This window comes from Pristiophorus japonicus, chromosome 12 (genome assembly GCF_044704955.1).
Source record: "Pristiophorus japonicus isolate sPriJap1 chromosome 12, sPriJap1.hap1, whole genome shotgun sequence".
Taxonomy (NCBI): Eukaryota; Metazoa; Chordata; class Chondrichthyes; family Pristiophoridae; genus Pristiophorus; species Pristiophorus japonicus.
Window position 1 is genome coordinate 8,498,422 of NC_091988.1, and position 19,369 is coordinate 8,517,790.

The 19,369-nt window shown below is 44.6% G+C and overlaps 1 protein-coding gene across 3 annotated transcripts in view; it reads left to right on the forward strand.

Moving 5' to 3' along the window:
* Positions 1 to 19,019, forward strand: part of LOC139277132 (contactin-4-like) — a 1,961,053-nt gene extending 1,942,034 nt beyond the window's left edge. For all 3 annotated transcript variants that reach the window (XM_070895154.1, XM_070895156.1, XM_070895155.1), the window contains one exon: positions 17,737 to 19,019. In XM_070895154.1, coding sequence (XP_070751255.1) covers positions 17,737 to 17,840 — 104 coding nt within the window. In that variant the 3' untranslated portion in view covers positions 17,841 to 19,019. The remainder of the gene's footprint in view (positions 1 to 17,736) is intronic.
* The last annotated feature ends 350 nt before the right edge of the window (positions 19,020 to 19,369 follow it).

The following is a 19,369-nucleotide window of genomic DNA, read 5'->3' on the forward strand; positions in this document are numbered from 1 at the left end:
AGTTGATGTGGTATATTTGGACTTTCAGAAGGCTTTCGACAAGGTCCCACACAAGAGATTAATATGCAAAGTTAAAGCACATGGGATTGGGGGTAGTGTGCTGACGTGGATTGAGAACTGGTTGTCAGACAGGAAGCAAAGAGTAGGAGTAAATGGGTACTTTTCAGAATGGCAGGCAGTGACTAGTGGGGTACCGCAAGGTTCTGTGCTGGGGCATCAGCTGTTTACATTGTACATTAATGATTTAGACGAGGGGATTAAATGTAGTAACTCCAAATTTGTGGATGACACTAAGTTGGGTGGCAGTGTGAGCTGCGAGGAGGATGCTATGAGGCTGCAGAGTGACTTGGATAGGTTAGGTGAGTGGGCAAATGCATGGCAGATGAAGTATAATGTGGATAAATGTGAGGTTATCCACTTTGGTGGTAAAAACAGAGAGACAGACTATTATCTGAATGGTGACAGATTAGGAAAAGGGGAGGTGCAATGAGACCTGGGTGTCATGGTACATCAGTCATTGAAGGTTGGCATGCAGGTACAGCAGGCGGTTCAGAAAGCAAATGGCATGTTGTCCTTCATAGCGAGGGGATTTGAGTACAGGGGCAGGGAGGTGTTGCTACAGTTGTACAGGGCCTTGGTGAGGCCACACCTGGAGTATTGTGTACAGTTTTGGTCTCCTAACTTGAGGAAGGACATTCTTGCTATTGAGGGAGTGCAGCAAAGGTTCACCAAACTGATTCCCGGGATGGTGGGACTGACATATCAAGAACGACTGGATCAACTGGCTTGTATTCACTGGAGTTCAGAAGAATGAGAAGGGACCTCATAGAAACGTTTAAAACTCTGACGGGTTTAGACAGATTAGATGCAGGAAGAATGTTCCCAATGTTGGGGAAGTCCAGAACCAGGGGTCACAGTCTAAGGATAAGGGGTAAGCCGTTTAGGACCGAGATGAGGAGAAACTTCTTCACCCAGAGAGTGGTGAACCTGTGGAATTCTCTACCACAGAAAGTTGTTGAGGCCAATTCACTAAATATATTCAAAAGGGAGTTAGATGAAGTCCTTACTACTCGGGGGATCAAGGGGTATGGCGAGAAAGCAGGAATGGGGTACTGAAGTTGCATGTTCAGCCATGAACTCATTGAATGGCGGTGCAGGCTAGAATACCGAATGGCCTACTCCTGCACCTATTTTCGATGTTTCTACATTTCTATCATGATCTACGTTTATTAGAGGGGGGAGGACGTGATCTGTCTTCCCAGCTGGATCCCAGTCTCGCTCTCATCCCCTCCCATTAGACCTGGATCACATTCTTCCCCCATACCCACTGTTTTGCCTGTGTCCTACCCGCCTCCCCGCCCCGCCGAGTTCCTTATCTCCACCCCCCACCCCCATGTTCCTAACCTTCTCCCCCCTCCGATCCCCTCTCCTCTCCCCCCGCCGATCCCCTCTCCTCTCCCCCCTCCGATCCGCTCTCCTCTCCCCCCTCCGATCCCCTCTCCTCTCCCCCCTCTGAGTGTCTCTCCTCTTCTCCCCCTCTGAGCCCCTCTCCTCTCCCCCCTCCGATCCCCTCTCCTCTCCCCCCTCCAATCCCCTCTCCTCTCCCCCCCCCGAGCCCCTCTCCTCTTCCCTCCCTCTGAGCCCCTATCCTCTACCCCCTCCGAGCCCCCCCTCCGATCCCCTCTCCTCTCCCCGCTCCGATTCCCTCTCCTCTCCCTCCTCCGAGCCCCTCTCCTCTTCCCCCTCCAATCCCCTCTCCTCTCCCCCCCTCCGAGACCGCCTCCAATAACCTCTCCTCTCCCCACTCCAATCCCCTCTCTTCTCCCCCCCTCCGAGCCCCTCTCCTCTCCCCTTCCTCCGAGCTCTTGGCCTTTCCGCCCTCCGATTCCCTGACCTTCTCCACAGGTCGGTTGAGGCCAGGCGCATGCATATTTGGAACTTCCAGTGTGACACACAGCCGCAACCTCAGGTGTGCATGCGCGGTTCCAGTGGCGGTAGGATGGTGTTTAGGCTCCGCCCTGCCCCGCCCCGCCCCGCCCCCACGTTGCACAGACGGACGCAGATCACCCCTTGTAAATAATCACAGTGGAGAAAAGAGAAATTTGAATGAAGGACATTGTGTCTGGAGGATCAACGTCATCAAGATTTACTTGGCTTATCTACCTTCAATATTGTCCAACATTTTTCCTCTTTATTCAAGTCATAGTTTAAATTTTTTTACATATAATAGTAGTGGCAGAAGGCACACTCTCAGAACCATCAACTGGAACTGAAGTTTCAGTCAATGCTTTGAAGATGGTCAGTACATCTGGGCTTAAAATCTCATCAAGATACCCAGATATTTGGGGGCAGCTTTAATACAACATCAGATGGTGCCAACTGTGTTTCAAGATTTTCAGCAAGACCCTTACAGAAGGCCCTGGTGCCTTTTCGCTCGACTGAGTTGACATAAAAATGCACTAATTCTGTGCTTCCATTGAGGAGCCACCCTGATTGGAGATGGCGCTCGATGTTATAATGCATGTTTTATAATCGACACTCCCTCCAAAACAGTTCCATACTTGTTGGACTGATACTTTGGAGCTGTGAAAGTCATGTATTCCCTTGTGTAAATTCCATAATTTGCTATCTTGGTTACAACAATCCCAGTCATTATCAAGCCTGAATAGGTCTCTTCAGGTCCTCCTTGGATTAGTCCTATACTCTTCGCTTGTATCATCTTTCAACATTGTTGCTGATTCAGCCCATCCTGCAATTATGCATGATGAATACATACTTAAGTTTGATACTTCTGCAGCATCCATGTTCTTCTGTCTATAGTACCCTGTTAACCGTGGTTCTTTCTTTTTATATTTGAGAGTTATTCCCACCTAGGCTTATATTCACTGGAATTTAGAAGAATGAGAGGGGATCTCATATAAATATACAACATTCTGATGGGATTGGACAGGTTAGATGCAGGAAGAATGTTCCCGATGTTGGGGAAGTCCAGAACCAGGGGTCACAGTCTAAGGATAAGGGGTAAGCCATTTAGGACCGAGATGAGGAGAAACTTCTTCACTCAGAGAGTTGTGAGCAAGTGGAATTCTCTACCACAGAAAGTTGTTGAAGCCAGTTCATTAGATATATTCAAAAGAGAGTTAGATGTGACCCTTACAGCTAAAGGGATCAAGGGGTATGGAGAGAAAGCAGGAATGGGCTACTGAAGTTGCATGATCAGCCATGATCATATTGAATGGTGGTGCAGGCTCGAAGGGCCGAATGGCCTACTCCTGCACCTATTTTCTATGTTTCTATGTTAATATGTGCTATAGCTATTGCTGTGGAACAAAAAAATTCCAAAAAATAAAGAAAAAATACACAGAAAAAGTCTCCCTTTCCGTGAATGTACAACGTGCTGCTCTCAGCACTCTATGGAAATACACAGTGTTCAAAAATGTAACTCCACTAAAACAAATGCATTGGCAATCAATGTTTTTGGAATGGAAATGTAATCACTTCATCTTTACTCATTCTAGACTGATACCAGATGTCACCCGAGTGAGGTTAGAACATAAGAATATAAGAAATAGGGGCAGGAGTAGGCCATTTGGCCCTTCGCGTCTGCTCCACCATTCAATAAGATCATGGCTGATCTTCTACCTCAACTGCACCTTCCTACACTATTCCGTTAATTCCCCAAAATTTAGCGACTTCTGTCTTGAATATGCTCAACGACTGAGCATCCACAGCTCTCTCAGGTAAAGAATTCCAAAGATTCACCACCCTCTGAGTGAAAAATGTTTTCCTCATCTCAGTCCTAAATGGTCGACCCCTTATTTTGAGACTGTGACGCTGTGTTCTAGAGTTCCAGCCAGGGGAAACATCTTCTCAGCATTAACCCTGTCAAGCCCCTTAAGAATTTTATATGTTTCAATGAGATCACCTCTCATTCTTCTAAACTCTTGGAATGTAGGCCTAGTCTACTCAAACTCTCCTCATAGGGAGCATTTCTCTGGGATAAACTGCCTGGATAATCCAGGTATGGCGGCACCAATGCCTGGTATAATAGTAGTAAGAGTTATTTACTCCTATACTCTAATCCCTTTGTAACAAAAGCTAACATACCATTTGCTTTCCTGATTGCTTGCTGTACTTGTATGTTAACTTTCAGTGGTTGGTGTACAAGGACACCCAGGTCCCTCTGAACACCAACATTTCTCAGTCTCTTGCCATTCAAAAAAATCTCCAAATTATATAATAAAGCAAATAGTGAATCCATCTTAATAACCACTTGATCTTAGTAGCAACCAGAGTAAACATAGTTGCGCAGCACAATTACTTGTCCACAAGACCTATCACCATTCAATTCAGAAACTGGGGTGTCAGACTTACTAGTTTGCAGGTCTTGGGTTATAAATTACCGTTTCTCCTCAGTTAATTAACACTCTGTTCCTAGTTAGTAATGGAAGCTTTCATTAATATTTATGAAGCTCCTTGGCAGGTTGACAGATGTTTCCCAAAATATTATTTTTGATTTCAGGAAATCAATAAAAAAAACAACTATGTCTTCAAAATTAAAATGAGCAAATATTAATTAGTGACTCTTTAAATCCAGTTTGGGGAACCTATGGACCCTTTAAGAAAGGTTGTTAGTTTCAGACTTGTCTTTCAAGCGGTTGAAGGAAAGGGGGGTGGGGAGTCTGGTTTGCCACACGCTCCGACTAGAAGGTATGTACACGACTAGAAGGCCCATTCAAATCTGCAGCTCTTCTGTTTAAGTGTTGCAAACAATTGTCCATGTTTCTTCCTGTTCAAATAAAACTGAATATGGAGAAAATAAATAACCAGGGAATGAATATAGTAATGTGCTGAGGTTTGTGACTCCTTGGACAATATTATGTTTTAAGCTCTTTAAGGCACAGATATAACTGCTAATGTACTGAGAGGTCTTGTAATACATTGTTAAGTTTTAAACCACATTAACAAGCAAACCCCCTTGATCAGATAACCTTTGTAAAAACAGAAATGATGCACCTGCGCAATGGGAGGCTAATCGACAGTAATTATGTACTTGCCGGGTAAAACAGTATAAAACATGCGCAAAATGTATTGCACATAAAAGATCCGTTCTCAGAGGTCTCAGAATTGAGATGCTTCCCCTGCCGGCTTGAATAAAGTTCGTGTTCATATTTAAACGAAGTGTCCGCCTGCTAATTCCGGGTCAAAGAATAGTCGAGTTTTTATATCAATTAGTCCACTCTTACATTCCCTGTCTCATCTCCAATCTTACACCAGTTTGCTAACCTACTTATACAACTTCCCTGTGCCCTTCGCCATTTGACTCCTGCATGAGATTTAATTTCTAATTGAGATATATTAAATACACCTTTTGGCATGTTCAAAAATTCGGTGTTAAAGTTGGGCAGGAACCCATATTTAGATAATTAATGCAGCACGTATCTGTATTGTGATAATCTCTTGATCGGCAGGCCAATGTGTCTCAATTATATCCAGTTGCCCTTTTATTTTTAGTGCGACCTCTCCATTATGGTGTCATATGCTCTAATCATGAAGACATTTTTTTTTAACTGGAGTTTGAGGGTGGGCTATCGATCGCAACTTAAAATTTCAGGCTTTGTCAACATTTCAACTAACTTTTCCTTATGGGGTGAGCTTCATCAATTCCTATCAAGACCTGATCACCCAATTATCCAGGCAGTTTATCCCAGAGAAATGCATCTCCTGTTGGTCAATCATTTAGTCATGATATTGAGGATAAAAAAGGTCATGTGCCACTCTCTCATGTTCTGGTGAGAGGAGCAGTGGATAAAGTAGAACATAAAAATGAGGAATATAAATTTTAGAAAAGAATTGCCATGTTTTTTGTTTCTTTTAAACAATGAACTCTGTACCTAGTTCCTCCAATGTTTTAATTGGTTGACGCCATTATTAGCTAAATCATACAGACTCGTAAAGTCCCAGACACAATCCCTGGTCTGTACTGAAATAGTTGATCTGAGCTTGTGTCATGCTAATGGTTCTATAATTAGCCTCAATGCCCCAGTTTAAAGGGAAAATCATCGAGAGATCCTTCTCCTTATTTCAGTTGAATCCTGCAGGAAGTGCTTTGATGTGATTATCAGTGACGGCAGGATCAGACTCTACTGTGATGCCATTTGTAGTCAAGTAGCATGCTGACACTCACTGTCTAAGCACACACATGAAGAATGGTCATTTGTTAGAGATACTGGACTGGTGGAGGTCAGTTAGTGTCCGAGCAGCTTTACCCAACATGGGGGCAACACCTCAGAAGAATTGCATCCAATCATGTTCCTCTATCATTATTTGGTGGTTCCTTAAGATTGCACATTGGGCAAGTGAGCCCCAGGTAGGCAGAGGAAACGTTTCAAGGACACCCTCTGTAATGTCCTTAATCAATGGCACAAAACCCACACGAGGCACATTCTATGGACAAGGTCACTCTATGACCTGAACCTTTATTCACAGGACCAAGAAGTCGTGACCTCCCTTTATATACCTGGATGACCAGGTAAGGAGTGTCTCCCACAAGTTCACCCTCTGTGGTCAAGGTGTGTATTGCTTAAGTATATACAGTATTGCAGTGGTGTTACATAAAGGTTACATACATGACACCCTCAAAGCCTCCTTGATACAATGCAACATCCCCACCGACACCTGGGAGTCCCTGGCCAAAGACCGCACTAAGTGGAGGAAGAGCATCTGGGAGGACGCTGAGCACCTCGAGTCTTGTCGCCGAGAGCATGCAGAAATCAAGCGCAGGCAACGGAAAGAGCGTGCGGCAAACCAGTCCCACCCACCCCTTCCCTCAACGACTATCTGCCCCACCTGTGACAGGGACTGTAAATCCCGTATTGGACTGTACAGTCACCTAAGAACTCATTTTTAGAGTGGAAGCAAGTCTCCCTCGATTTCGAGGGACTGCCTATGATGATGATGACATTGTTACAGTTAAATTAATCTTCCAGTTTTCTTCTGCTGTAAATTTTTCTTAATGTAAAGAGAAAATCTGTATTGTACATAACCCAAAAGTTTAAATAAAATGTCTTTGAAATATTGTATTTATTTGGACTACTGACATAAATTATTAAGGAGCAGCCCATAAACCAGATGGTTTGTACATAAAACCTTCACTGTCTCCTGTCTGTACCCCTTTGCAGACCTGTCAGCCCTACGCATCCTCCTGCAGCTGGGACAGCAGGATGATCCGGTGTGTAGACATCTGAATGACGTCTCATTTTCAGTCTCCTGAGATGGAATGCTTTATTCCTATGCCTCGTGGCCTCTCCAAGACTGACAAAATTCACTCAAGTGAGGCTGGAGGAGCTGAGTGACAGGCAGATCTGGGACAAACTCGTGACCTTTTTGGTCGGGGGTCAAGCACTCAGCTGTTCAAACTCCCAGATTTCCCAGTATAGCTGTGTTCGTTAATGTTCTTGGGTTTCCTTGCATTTCATTTTAAGTAATTTGCCAAACTTTTTTTTTAACTGTTTTAGAACTCACCTGCTATGGTGCAGTCTATTAAAGTGATCATCTTTGTGTCAGCCTGGCATCCAGTCAGCGTATATTAGGAAGTTAATTGCGTTCATTAGACCCGTGTACTGGGAGAAGTAAATGAATGACTGAGTACACCGGCAAAATTGTGTGACTGTTGCCTTGGTGAGGTGAGCATTGTTCAGAAACAAAAGGTCTTCGTGGCTGAATTCCATCACCACTGAAGCCACTGAAGTTTCATTTCAGTCATTTCCAGCTCAGGGTTGTGTAAATATATTTTATGTAAAATATACGCATTTCTGAAACCTGTTGCATGAAGCATGTTGAGCAACAAACTTCCTTCGAAGAAATTAACTATCATATTGTTAACGATAAATTTTGAATTGTTTAGAATTGTCTCACAACAACGGTAGCAAAGCACACTAGAAAATCATTTTTCTGAAATGTCTAAGTTGTGCGTTGCAGTATTGTATGATGCTCCTTTAAAAAAGTATTATGATTAAAGTGCTAGTTCTTGGTTGTGCTTTTGAGATGAAGAATTAATTTCAATTTCTGTTGTAATTCTGTCGCAAATTAAACATTTTTGTGTCTCCGTGGAAGGGGTTCATCTCACAAGTTTTTGCATGCAAGTTCTTAGCTGGGCCTTATGGTGGAGGTGCTGAGCATTGGCACTACCCCAAAAGGTTGTCAGGTGAATTGCCCTGTTCTGTTCACACAGATCCAGTGAGCAGCACTGCTGTCGAGCAGGTTGCTGGCCGATGATTTGAAGACTGTAATCTAATCTTAGGATGCAGATGATGATTTCAATCTCTGCTTGGCGCTCAGTCCATCAACTGAGCTTTTTGATGAGATTACTTGCCCCTTTGTTTACTGCAGTGTATCTATACTTCCTCATTGGTTTGTGAATTGGTATGTGAAAGATAAACTAAATTCAAAGAATAAAGAAAGCCATACCAAAAGAAGTTTCATCTAACTTTACACATTTACACATGCTGAATACGTACTGTGAACTAGCATTGGTTGAAGTTTACCGAGTCAGCATAGATTGTTGTGCTCTGTCTCAGAACTATCGGATGAGATAAGGTGATGACATCTCTGCTGGATACTGTAACAATTCTTACAATAATCCTCTGATACTGAAGAAAATAAAGATTACTGTAAGCACCATGGGTTATGATTCCCTTTGTTATGTTTCATCATAGGCAGTCCCTCGGAATCGAGGAAGACTTGCTTCCGCTCAAAAATTGAGTTCTTAGGTGACTGAACAGTCCAATGCTAGAACCACCATCGATCAGCTCCGCTGGGCAGGCCACATTGTTCGCATGCCTGACACGAGACTCTCAAAGCAAGCGCTCTACTCAGAACTCCTTCCTGTTATGTTTAATGAAGTAATAAACCTGCTCTTTACAATGGGGTTTATGATTACATAATGATAGGTCCTTACTATACAGTATAAATGCACACGAGGCCCATGCTTGAGAGAAGGTCAGTCTGTGACCTGTCCTTTATTCCTTAGCACTCAAAATGATGAAGGTGGGTGGAGCTTCCCCTTTTGTACCTGAAGGCCCAGGTTAGGAGTGTCTCCCACCTAGTGGTCATTGTTCTCACAGTGTACAACTTAGATCAGATTATACATGGGTTACATTGCTGGTTGAATATATGACATCACCTCCTCCCCCAAAGTCTTATTGGGATCACAGGTTAAGTCTCTCTGGTGGTTTACAGTCCCTTGTAGAGCGCCTGAGTTGGGGCTCCGGTTGTTGGGCGTTGGCCTGAGTGTCTGCTGTTTGCGGTGCCTCAGGCCTGTCCGGACTGCCCACAGTGACTGGGCTCTCCTCCCTTTGGTTCCGGTGTTCGGTCACCTGTGGTGGAGTGAACTCTACATTGTTCTCTTCTTCTGCTTCTTCTATGGGGTTGCTGAACCTCCTTTTTGTTTGATCCACGTGTTTGCAGCAGATTTGTCCATTGGTAAGTTTAACTACCAGAATCCTATTTCCCTCTTTGGCAATCACAGTGCCTGCGAGCCATTTGGGCCCTGCAGCGTAGTTGAGGACAAAAACAGGATCATTTACATCAATACATCGCGCCCTCGCATTCCTGTCATGGTAGTCATATTGTGACTGGCGCCTGCTCTCGACAATTTCTTTCATGGTGGGGTGTATAAGGGATAACCTGGTTTTGAGCGTCCTTTTCATTAGCAGCTCTGCGGGTGGAACCCCTGTGAGCGAGTGTGGTCGGGATCTATAGACCAACAGGAGGCGTGATAAGCGTCTTTGCAGGGAACACCCTTGGATTCTGAACATCCCCTGTTTGATTATGTGCACTGCTCGTTCTGCCTGGCCGTTTGGGGCGTCATTCTGACATGGTTAATTCCATTGCCTGCCATGAAGTCCTGGAATTCAGTGCTTGTGAAGCGCGGGCCATTGTTGCTGACCAAGACGTCCGGTAGACCGTGGGCGGCGAACATTGCCCGTAGACTTTCTACCGTGGCAGAGGCTGTGCTTGAATTTAAAATGTCACACTCGATCCATTTGGAGTAGGCGTCTACTACAACCAAAAACATTTTTCCCATGAAAGGACCTGCGTAGTCCACATGGATGCGTGACCAAGGCTTGGCGGGCCATGGCCAGGGACTAAGGGGGGCTTTCCTGGGCACATTGCCCAGCTGGGCACACGTGTTGCACCTGTGAATACAAAGTTCCAGATCTGCGTCTATCCCTGGCCACCAAACGTGTGACCTAGCAATTGCCTTCATCATGACAATGCCCGGGTGCTCATTGTGGAGTTCTCTGATGAACGCCTCTCTGCCCATCTGGGGCATGACTACGCGGTTTCCCCACAGTAGGCAATCGGCCTGAATCGAGAGTTCATCCCTGCGCCTGTGAAATGGTTTAATTCCTGTACGTGGCTGCCCAGTCCCCATCCAGGACACATTTCTTGACTAGAGACAATAGCGGGTCTCTATTTGTCCAGACTTTAATCTGACGGGCTGTCACAGGTGAGTCTTCGCTTCCGAAAGTTTCAACAGCCATGACCATCTCAGCACCATGCTCAGTAGCCCCTTCAGTGGTGGTTAGTGGGAGCCTGCTGAGTGCATCGGTGCAGTTTTCGGTGCCCGGTCTGTGGCGAATTGTGTAGTCATAGGCGGCTAACGTGAGTGCCCATCTCTGTATGCAGGCCGATGCGTTTGCATTTATGGCCTTGTTGTTGGCCAAAAGGGACGTTCGGGGTTTGTGATCTGTCTCCAGCTCAAATTTCCTGCCAAACAGGTACTGGTGCATTTTCTTTACAGCATATACACATGCGAGCGCCTCCTTTTCTACCATCCCGTAACCCCTTTCTGCCTGGGACAGACTCCTGGAGGCATAAGCTACTGGCTGTAACTGACCCTTGACATTGACATGCTGCAACACACACCCGACACAATAGGACGACGCATCGCACGTTAACACAAGTTTCTTACATGGGTCATATAGTGTTAACAGAGTGTTGGAACATAACAAATTGCGTGCTCTATTAAAAGCCCTTTCCTGGTTGTCCCCCCAAACCCATTCGCGACCTTTGCATAGGAGCACGTGTAGCGGCTCTAGCAGTGTGCTCAATTTGGGAAGAAAGTTACCAAAATAGTTCAGGAGCCCCAGGAACGAACGCAGCTCCGTCGTGTTACGGGGTCTGGGTGCTCTCTGGATCGCTTCCGTCTTGGATGCAGTAGGGCTGATCCTGTCTGCTGCTACCCTCATCCCCAGGAATTCTACCTCTGGAACTAAGAAGACGCACTTCGCCTTTTTCAGTCGCAGCCCTACCCGGTCCAGTCTGCGTAGCACCTCCTCCAGGTTGTGGAGGTGTTCTTCAGTATCGTAACCCGTAATAAGGATGTCGTCCTGAAAAACCACCGCCCCTGGAATCGACTTGAGGAGGCTTTCCATATTTCATTGGAAGATCGCGGCGGCCGAGCGAATCCCGAAAGGACATCTGTTGTACTCAAACAACCCCTTGTGTGTCGTGATGGTGGTCAGCTTCTTCGACTCACTCGCCAGCTCCTGGGTCATGTAAGCTGAGGTCAGGTCCAATTTTGAAAAAAGTTTGCCACCGGATAGTGTCGCAAAGAGGTCCTCCGCTCTCGGTAGCGGGTACTGGTCTTGGAGTGACACCTGATTGATGGTGGCCTTGTAATCACCACATATCCTGACTGACCCATCAGCCTTGAGCACCGGCACAATCGGGCTCGCCCAGTCACTGAATTCAACTGGCGAGATGATGCCTTCCCTCAGCAGGCGGTCCAATTCGCCTTCTATCTTTTCCCGCATCATGTACGGCACTGCTCTGGCCTTGTGGTGTACTGGCCTGGCGTCCGGGTTTATGTGAATCACTACCTTGGCCCCCATGAAAGTGCCAATGCCGGGTTGAAATAATGAGTCAAATTTGTCCAGGACCTGTGAGCATGATACTCGCTCCACAGAGGAAATTGCATTGACATCGCCCCATTTCCAGTTCATGACAGCAAGCCAACTCCTCCCCAGTAGTGCGGGACCGTCCCCTGGGACAATCCAGAGTGGCAACCTGTTCTCCGAATCTTTGTGGGTCACGACTACCGTGGCGCTGCCTAGCACCGGAATGATCTGCTTTGTGTAAGTCCGTAGCTGTGCGTCAATCGGCGATAATTTTGGCCTCCTGGCCTTGGATGCCCACTACTTTTCGAACTGTTTGATACCCATCAGGGACTGGCTGGCCCCCATGTCTAGCTCCATTGATACTGGGATGCCATTGAGGAGCACTTTCATCATTATCGGTGGCGTCCTGGTGTATGAACTGTATACGTGCTCCACATGAACTCGCTGAACTTCAGCTTCCAGCGATTTCCCCCAGCGTTCATTTCTGCAATTTCTGCAGGTATTTTGCTCATCTCTGCAACCTCCGACTGAGTGTGTGCCTCCACGCCTCCAACATGAGCTGTTGTTGGAAACAAAAGGTCCCTTGCCAGTCGATCGTCCCTAACTGCATCTGTGATTGTCCTTGAGTGCACCATTAACAGGTGTTGATGGCCCCATTACTGGCCGCATTGTCCCTTGCAATGGTGTGAATCGCTGTTCAGCTTGCCATTGTCTCTGTCGAACTCCCCCTCTGGGTTCGACTACATGTTGGGGCATGCCTGACTGCCCTTGTCTGCCTGGAGAACTGTGTGCTGCTTTAACAATGTTGAATCTCTGTCCCAACCATTCCTTAACACAGTACCTCTCGTCTGTTCTGCTAGTGGCCATGCTCGCGTGGTTTAAATCCCAGTTTCTCATCGCCATTGATAGGTCCTTACTATACAGTATAAATGCACACGAGGCCCATGCTTGAGAGAAGGTCAGTCTGTGACCTGTCCTTTATTCCTTAGCACTCAAAGTGATGAAGGTGGGTGGAGCTTCCCTTTTTTTACCTGAAGGCCCAGGTTAGGAGTGTCTCCCACCTAGTGGTCAGTGTTCTCATGGTGTACAACTTAGGTCAGTTTATACATGGGTTACATTGCTGGTTGAATACATGACACATAACACAGAAGAAATCTTACCTCATATGTTTTTCTGATAATGGGAATGTCAAATGAATGTTGTTGTACTCCATCTGCAGTGTCATGTAGTTGATATTAATCCTCAGTGGCTGTAATTTGAAATGTGAATGGAGTGCAATGAATAACGTAATTATTCCCTCTTTCCTTCAACCACTGTCTGTCCCACCTGTGACAGACATGTAATTCCCATATTGGACTGTACAGCCACATGAGAACTCACTTTTAGAAACATAGAAACACAGAAATTAGGTGCAGGAGCAGGCTATTCAGCCCTTGGAGCCTGCACCGCCATTCAATAAGATCATGGCTGATCATTCACCTCAGTACCCCTTTCCTGCTTTCTCTCCATACCCCTTGATCCATTTGGCCATAAGGACCATATCTAACTCCCTTTTGAATATATCTAACGAACTGGCCTCAACAACTTTCTGCGATAGAGAATTCCACAGGTTAACCACTCTCTGAGTGAAGAAGTTTCTCCTCATCTCGGTCCTAAATGGCTTACCCCTTATTCTTAGACTGTGACCCCTGGTTCTGGAACTCCCCAGCAACAGGATTCTTCCTGCCTCTAACCTGTCCAATCTCATCAGAATTTTATATGTTTCTATGAGATCCCCTCTCATTCTTCTAAACTCCAGTGGATACAAGCCCAGTTGATCCAGTCTCTCCTCATATGTCAGTCCTGCCAATGCCAGGAATCAATCTGGTGAACCTTCGCTGTACTCCCTCAATAGCAAGAACGTCCTTCCTCAGATTAGGAGACCAAAACTAAACACAATATTCCAGGTGAGGCCTCACCAAGGCCCTGTACAACTGCAGTAAGACCTCCCTGCTCCTATACTCAAATCCCCTCGCTATGAAGGCCAACATGCCATTTGCCTTCTTCACCACCTGCTGTACTTGCATGCCATACTTCAATGACTGATGAACCATGATACCCAGGTCTCGTTGCACCTCTCCTTTTCCTAATCTGTCACCATTCAGATAATATTCTGTCTTCCTGTTTTCGCCACCAAAGTGGATAACCTCACATTTATCCACATTTGGAGTGGAAGCAAATCCTCGTCGATTCCGAGCGACTGCCTGTGATGATGATGATGATATTTAGTCAGTTGAGGATTACCTCTTTCATTACTTAAGGCTGTAATAGTAAAACAATTCTTACTGCTACCTTGATAAAAGTGATGTGATCTTATAGAGGCATGTAAAATTGTTACAGGGAAAGGACCCTCCCCAGAATAATACTTTAACTTGAACTGCAAGAGTAGAACATGGGTTCAAAGTCGTAATAGATCATTTTAGGACTGATATTTAGAAAATTCTTCCTCACACGTTGAGTGACCAACATGTGAAATAGATTTGGAGATCAAATAGTGAGGGAAAAATGTTGAATCATATAAGAAACAGTTGGAAGTTAGAATGAGGACAAGGTGTTAGGGTCGCTCTGGGTGGATGAATCAAATGGTAAGAATGCCCTTCTCATCCATAATTACCTTATGATCTTGTGAAAACAAGAAGTGACTGATGCCAAATGGTAGTGTATGTATAATACTGATGATTTGTTTAGTCCTGAAATACTACCATCTACCCAAGAGTATTGTTCTGTTACTGGACCACTTGTGTAGATAAGCACTCCAGTCCTCCACTGTCATGTGTAATGGATAGTATCAAGTCTATGCCCAAAGCACATGAAGCTTATTTTATGTTTGTGTAATTCTCTCTTGTGGGAATGAATTAACTGAAGCACATAGATTAGAGATGTCTTCATATCTCTTCATATAACTTAATTCATAAGGATTCTGGGATCCTTTTTTCAAAGGTCAGAATCCCCTTGAACAATATACTTTGAGTACAGTAATTCTTGAAAGGGCCATTGAGTGTGTTCCTGAGAAACTCCACTTTTTTCCCATTGCTGGTACAGATGAACTCAATTAACTGCTGGAACGGAAATTGTCAAAGCTGTGGATGAAAAGATAATGATGTTGCGATGGAATTGGATTGTGACAGTGTGACCTTGTTTATGCTCCTAAACATAAATAATTAGACTGTGTATGTCGAGGCTTGTGAGTCATTATGGTACTGCTACGAAGGTCGTTTACAGCCCAAGCTTTTAATGCTTTAATTATATTACAGGTTGAGCCTGCCTTATCGGGCACCCTCGGGACCTGGCCTGTGCCGAATAAGGGATTTTGCCGGATAAAGTGGGGGGGGGCGGCGGTGGGGGGGGGAGGCGGCTCAAGTGTCGGCAGGCCCCAGAGTCGGGGTGGATGATGTGTTGTCTCATTTATTGTGTTGTTGAGGGAGGCAAACTGTGGTGATCTAGATGAGGAATGGAACACATATGGGGGGGAATTTGCCCCCTTTTTTTAGCCCCGTCGGTGCCTCCGGGGATGGAGTGCTTTTTGCCCGGGGGAGAGGGGTGCTACCGCCTCCCGGGGAATCATGCCGGACGAGGGAGTCCCAGAAAAGGGAGGTCCAACCCGATATTGCAGAATACCAGTAACCTTACCACGTTTCTGGGGAATTAACATGGCCTTGCTGTGAGGTCGTTTTGGTGCCTTTTACTTGTAGCGATCTTGTTTTTTTGTGCATTCGACAATCCTGGGTTTTACACAATAGAATTCTGTGAACAGTATCGATTTTAGCTTTCAGGAGTGTTGGGAAACGGGCATCGGTGGCTTGCTGCTTGTCACACACTCCGCCCAATTTTTCTTTCTGCTGATTTGAATGGAAAGGAAAGCAAAGCGAGATACACGCCGATTGACCAATCCACCCCCACTCATCTTCCGCCAATATTGACAGTTAAAAGTTGCTCTGTCTGAATCAGTCATTCAGCAATAGATCTGAATTGATGTAACAGACCCAACAAATAACGCTCAACATTGATATGGAGTGTACCAAACGCTAAATTGATAGATTTGGTTGGCAGATTATAGTTTACAAAAGAAGTTCCAAGTGCTTTTTTGTGCATTGAAACAACTCAAATCATCTTTTAAAATTTTAATTTAAAGATTGTGTGATGGATGGTTTAACCACTTAGCCTCTTTGCTCAGTCATGCTTTCAAACCATCCCAGACCGATGGGATAGAAGTTCATCTGTCTGAGCACTGTGCAGGCCCAATGAGAAGAATTTGAGCCAAGTCTACACGTGCATAATTTGGCAGGCTTACTCTCAGAGATGAGGGTATTGGCTGTTATGGGGGAGGGAAGTGCTGTACTAAAGGAATTGAGTGCTCAACTGAGGTTGGAGCAGAGGCCAATTGTTGGGTCAGAGCTGGGAGAATGTTATGCTGCATCTAATCGTGATCTATCTCACACAGGCCTGCTGTTGCTGAAACGGTTGCAAAAAGTGTAAGGAGTCAAAATTGCCCCGCGCCTCGACTGGGGGCGGTAACCTTCCAGGGCCGGGAATTTTAGCGCCCGGCGTGTAATCCCGCCCTGCCCCTCAGAGGAACCGGAGCCCAATCTCCTGCGCTCCACTTCATTAGGGGGAGGCAACCAGGGCACTGCTGGGGCGGGGAGTCGACTGTTACACGGATGCGCCGCGTAGCACTGACGCACATTAATGCCCCACCCCTTTATGCAAAGGCGCACTCTGCATGGCATCTGATGGCCTCCACTGGGCCCCCAGGGCTGCGTGCGACTGGGCCAGCAGCCTGGCACCCAAGACGGAGCGCCGGGCTGCAAGATGGCAGGCCGGACTATTCTAGGGCCGCCATCGTTGAGCCAACCCGAGAGTCAGCTGACAAAAAAATATGGCGTCTCCACTTTAAGTTTTTGCCTCGACCCGCGAAGCTGCCGTTAAATAGCCGGCGCGGGGCGGTAAGGGGTCGCTGCGCACAGCGATGACGTCATTGCCGGTTGCGCGGGGGCTTGGGATGCGAACTGTGGGCTGACAGCATCACCGCAAACTCCCCGGAAATTCCCCGGGAGGCGGTAATGCCCCTCTCCCCCGGGCAAAAAGCACAGCCTCCGGAGGCACCGACCGGGCTATAAGAAGGGGCAATTTCGCCCCTAATGTGTTCCAGTCCTCATCTAGATCACCACAGTTTGCCTCCCTCAAAAACGCAATAAATATTTGCAGATTTTACAGCATAAACAAAGAATATGCCGTTGCGTGGTTCTATTTAGTCCATCATTTCACAAGCGTTTCAGCTAATTTGCAATGACAGAGGTTATTTTTCAGTCAAATACTAAATCATTGGCAGCCACCTTATTAAAAATGCAGTCAAACGAAAGAGACATTCTAATGTGCTGAGACACAGTACATTTAAATGTTTTTATTGTTGATCCTGCACTTCTATAAAATGTGTGCATCCTTATATTAATTTTCTGGACTCAAGTCAGCTCTTTCATGCTCCAATCATCAGTGCTATTCCAGCATGGAGGAAGATTGGTGTGCATTTACTCAATTTATTATTTTTAAGTGAGAAAATAGATTTGAGTGTGGAAAAACTGCTAAATAGTGAAGAAAAGGAAAACACAGAGTTGCCTGGCTCTGGTAAGGCAGTCATGAATTTCTTCGACAATCCACTCTGAATACTCTCGGTAGAAGAGAATTAAATATTTTCGTATTTATGTTCCAGCATTGTATATCATTTGTACAAAGTGACTTCTTTGGATTGTTGATTCCGAGTTGCTAAATAACGGCCTTCTGTTTGTATTCACAGATCCAGATGGTGGAAGATCTGGAACCTCAGCATCAAACGCTTGTACATTGTCAGCCTTCAGCACAATAGTGCTATCTCTGTCAGCTAGATCAGCATTATGGTGAAAACATACACTGACTTACCTAACATCATATAACCAGTCAACAATCTAAAGACTTATAATGAGTAAATCTGCAAATTTTGCTAGTGTGCATTTACTGACCCACCAATGTTATCTTCCCCTATAAATCTTTATTACTGTACGCTTTTGTCATTTCAAATTTATGTGGTCACACCTATAGTTACAAATACAATTCATCCACCAGATTAAATTGAAAGATACGTTCTTTGCCTGAGGTTTCGGTTGGATTTTTCAAATGCACTAAAGTCAACACCAAGAAAACATCAGACATTGATGTTACCAAAGCGTGCAATCTAACAGTTTGCATATAATGTACAGATGGTTATATTTATACATGTGAAATGTTCAGTATTTTGAAAGTTATTATTTAACACAATTCGTTAATGTATCTTGGAATGTGTTGTAGCTTTTTAACATTGTAATACAATTTTCAAACGTGTCACCTGTACCTGAAATCACTGTTGCTTGTACTAAAATAGGAGATTTAACCAGATAACATTGGTGCAATAGCTATACCTTAAAAAGCAAAGGTTTCTCTGAAATATCCAGGTACAGTCATAACAAATGAAAAGTAAAATGTATGTATTCATTTCCACATTTCACAACTAATGACTTTCTATTATTTTAAGTACATTATATTTTTGCTGCAGCAAGCAAAGCAGAACCTGGATTATCTAGTGTATTCTAATGTAGTAACAAACAATGAAATTTAATTAAAATATGATGATGAATAAGCCTAAAATTGATTATTAGGTATGCATTGGTATGAGTGTAATATGCAGCATATTTACAAAGTCTATGGCATAGTGGGACGGGGGGGAGAACCAAGACAACAGATCAAAAAGATAAAATAAATCAAAATCTGTGATGTTGCATGTGAAAGTGCATTTATAATGCTGTTAAATTAATGTACATAAAATCTTACAGTGCATCTTTGTAAATATATGTCAGGAGCAACATCACTTTACAATAAGCTCTGTTCCTAGAATAACTCTAAAGGTGAGCTGAAGTTAGTTTGTTTACCAGATTGAATCTGTATGGTTGTTACAGTCTTTTAAAAGTTTGATCTACTTTCTGAAAAATAATCGTTTACAGCTATGTTTTTTAAACTTCAAATCTGTTTTATATTTTTCATTCGTCTGTTATGACTGGCCACTGTTAATGTAGGCAGCAGTATTTACATTTAAATATTGTTTGCTTAATTCTGTAAATAGTAATTTGACAGAATCCTTTGAAATAAATCTGTCTTGAAACAGTTTCCCCCCTATTATCCTCCTCTTAATAACCCCGTAGATGCAGTAAACAAATGATTTTTCATGGTCCTAACTTTTAAGCAGATGCGGTCAAGACATGTTTTGGGAGCCAATTCTGAGATATACACATTTGTAATTTAAGTTTGATTCAATTTTAGAATTAGGATTTTTTTTGAATGTATTATGTGAGCTAGGTTCAGCTTGAAGAATGTGCAGACACAGTACTAAAATATGCCCACGACTCGAGCTCCTATGGCAT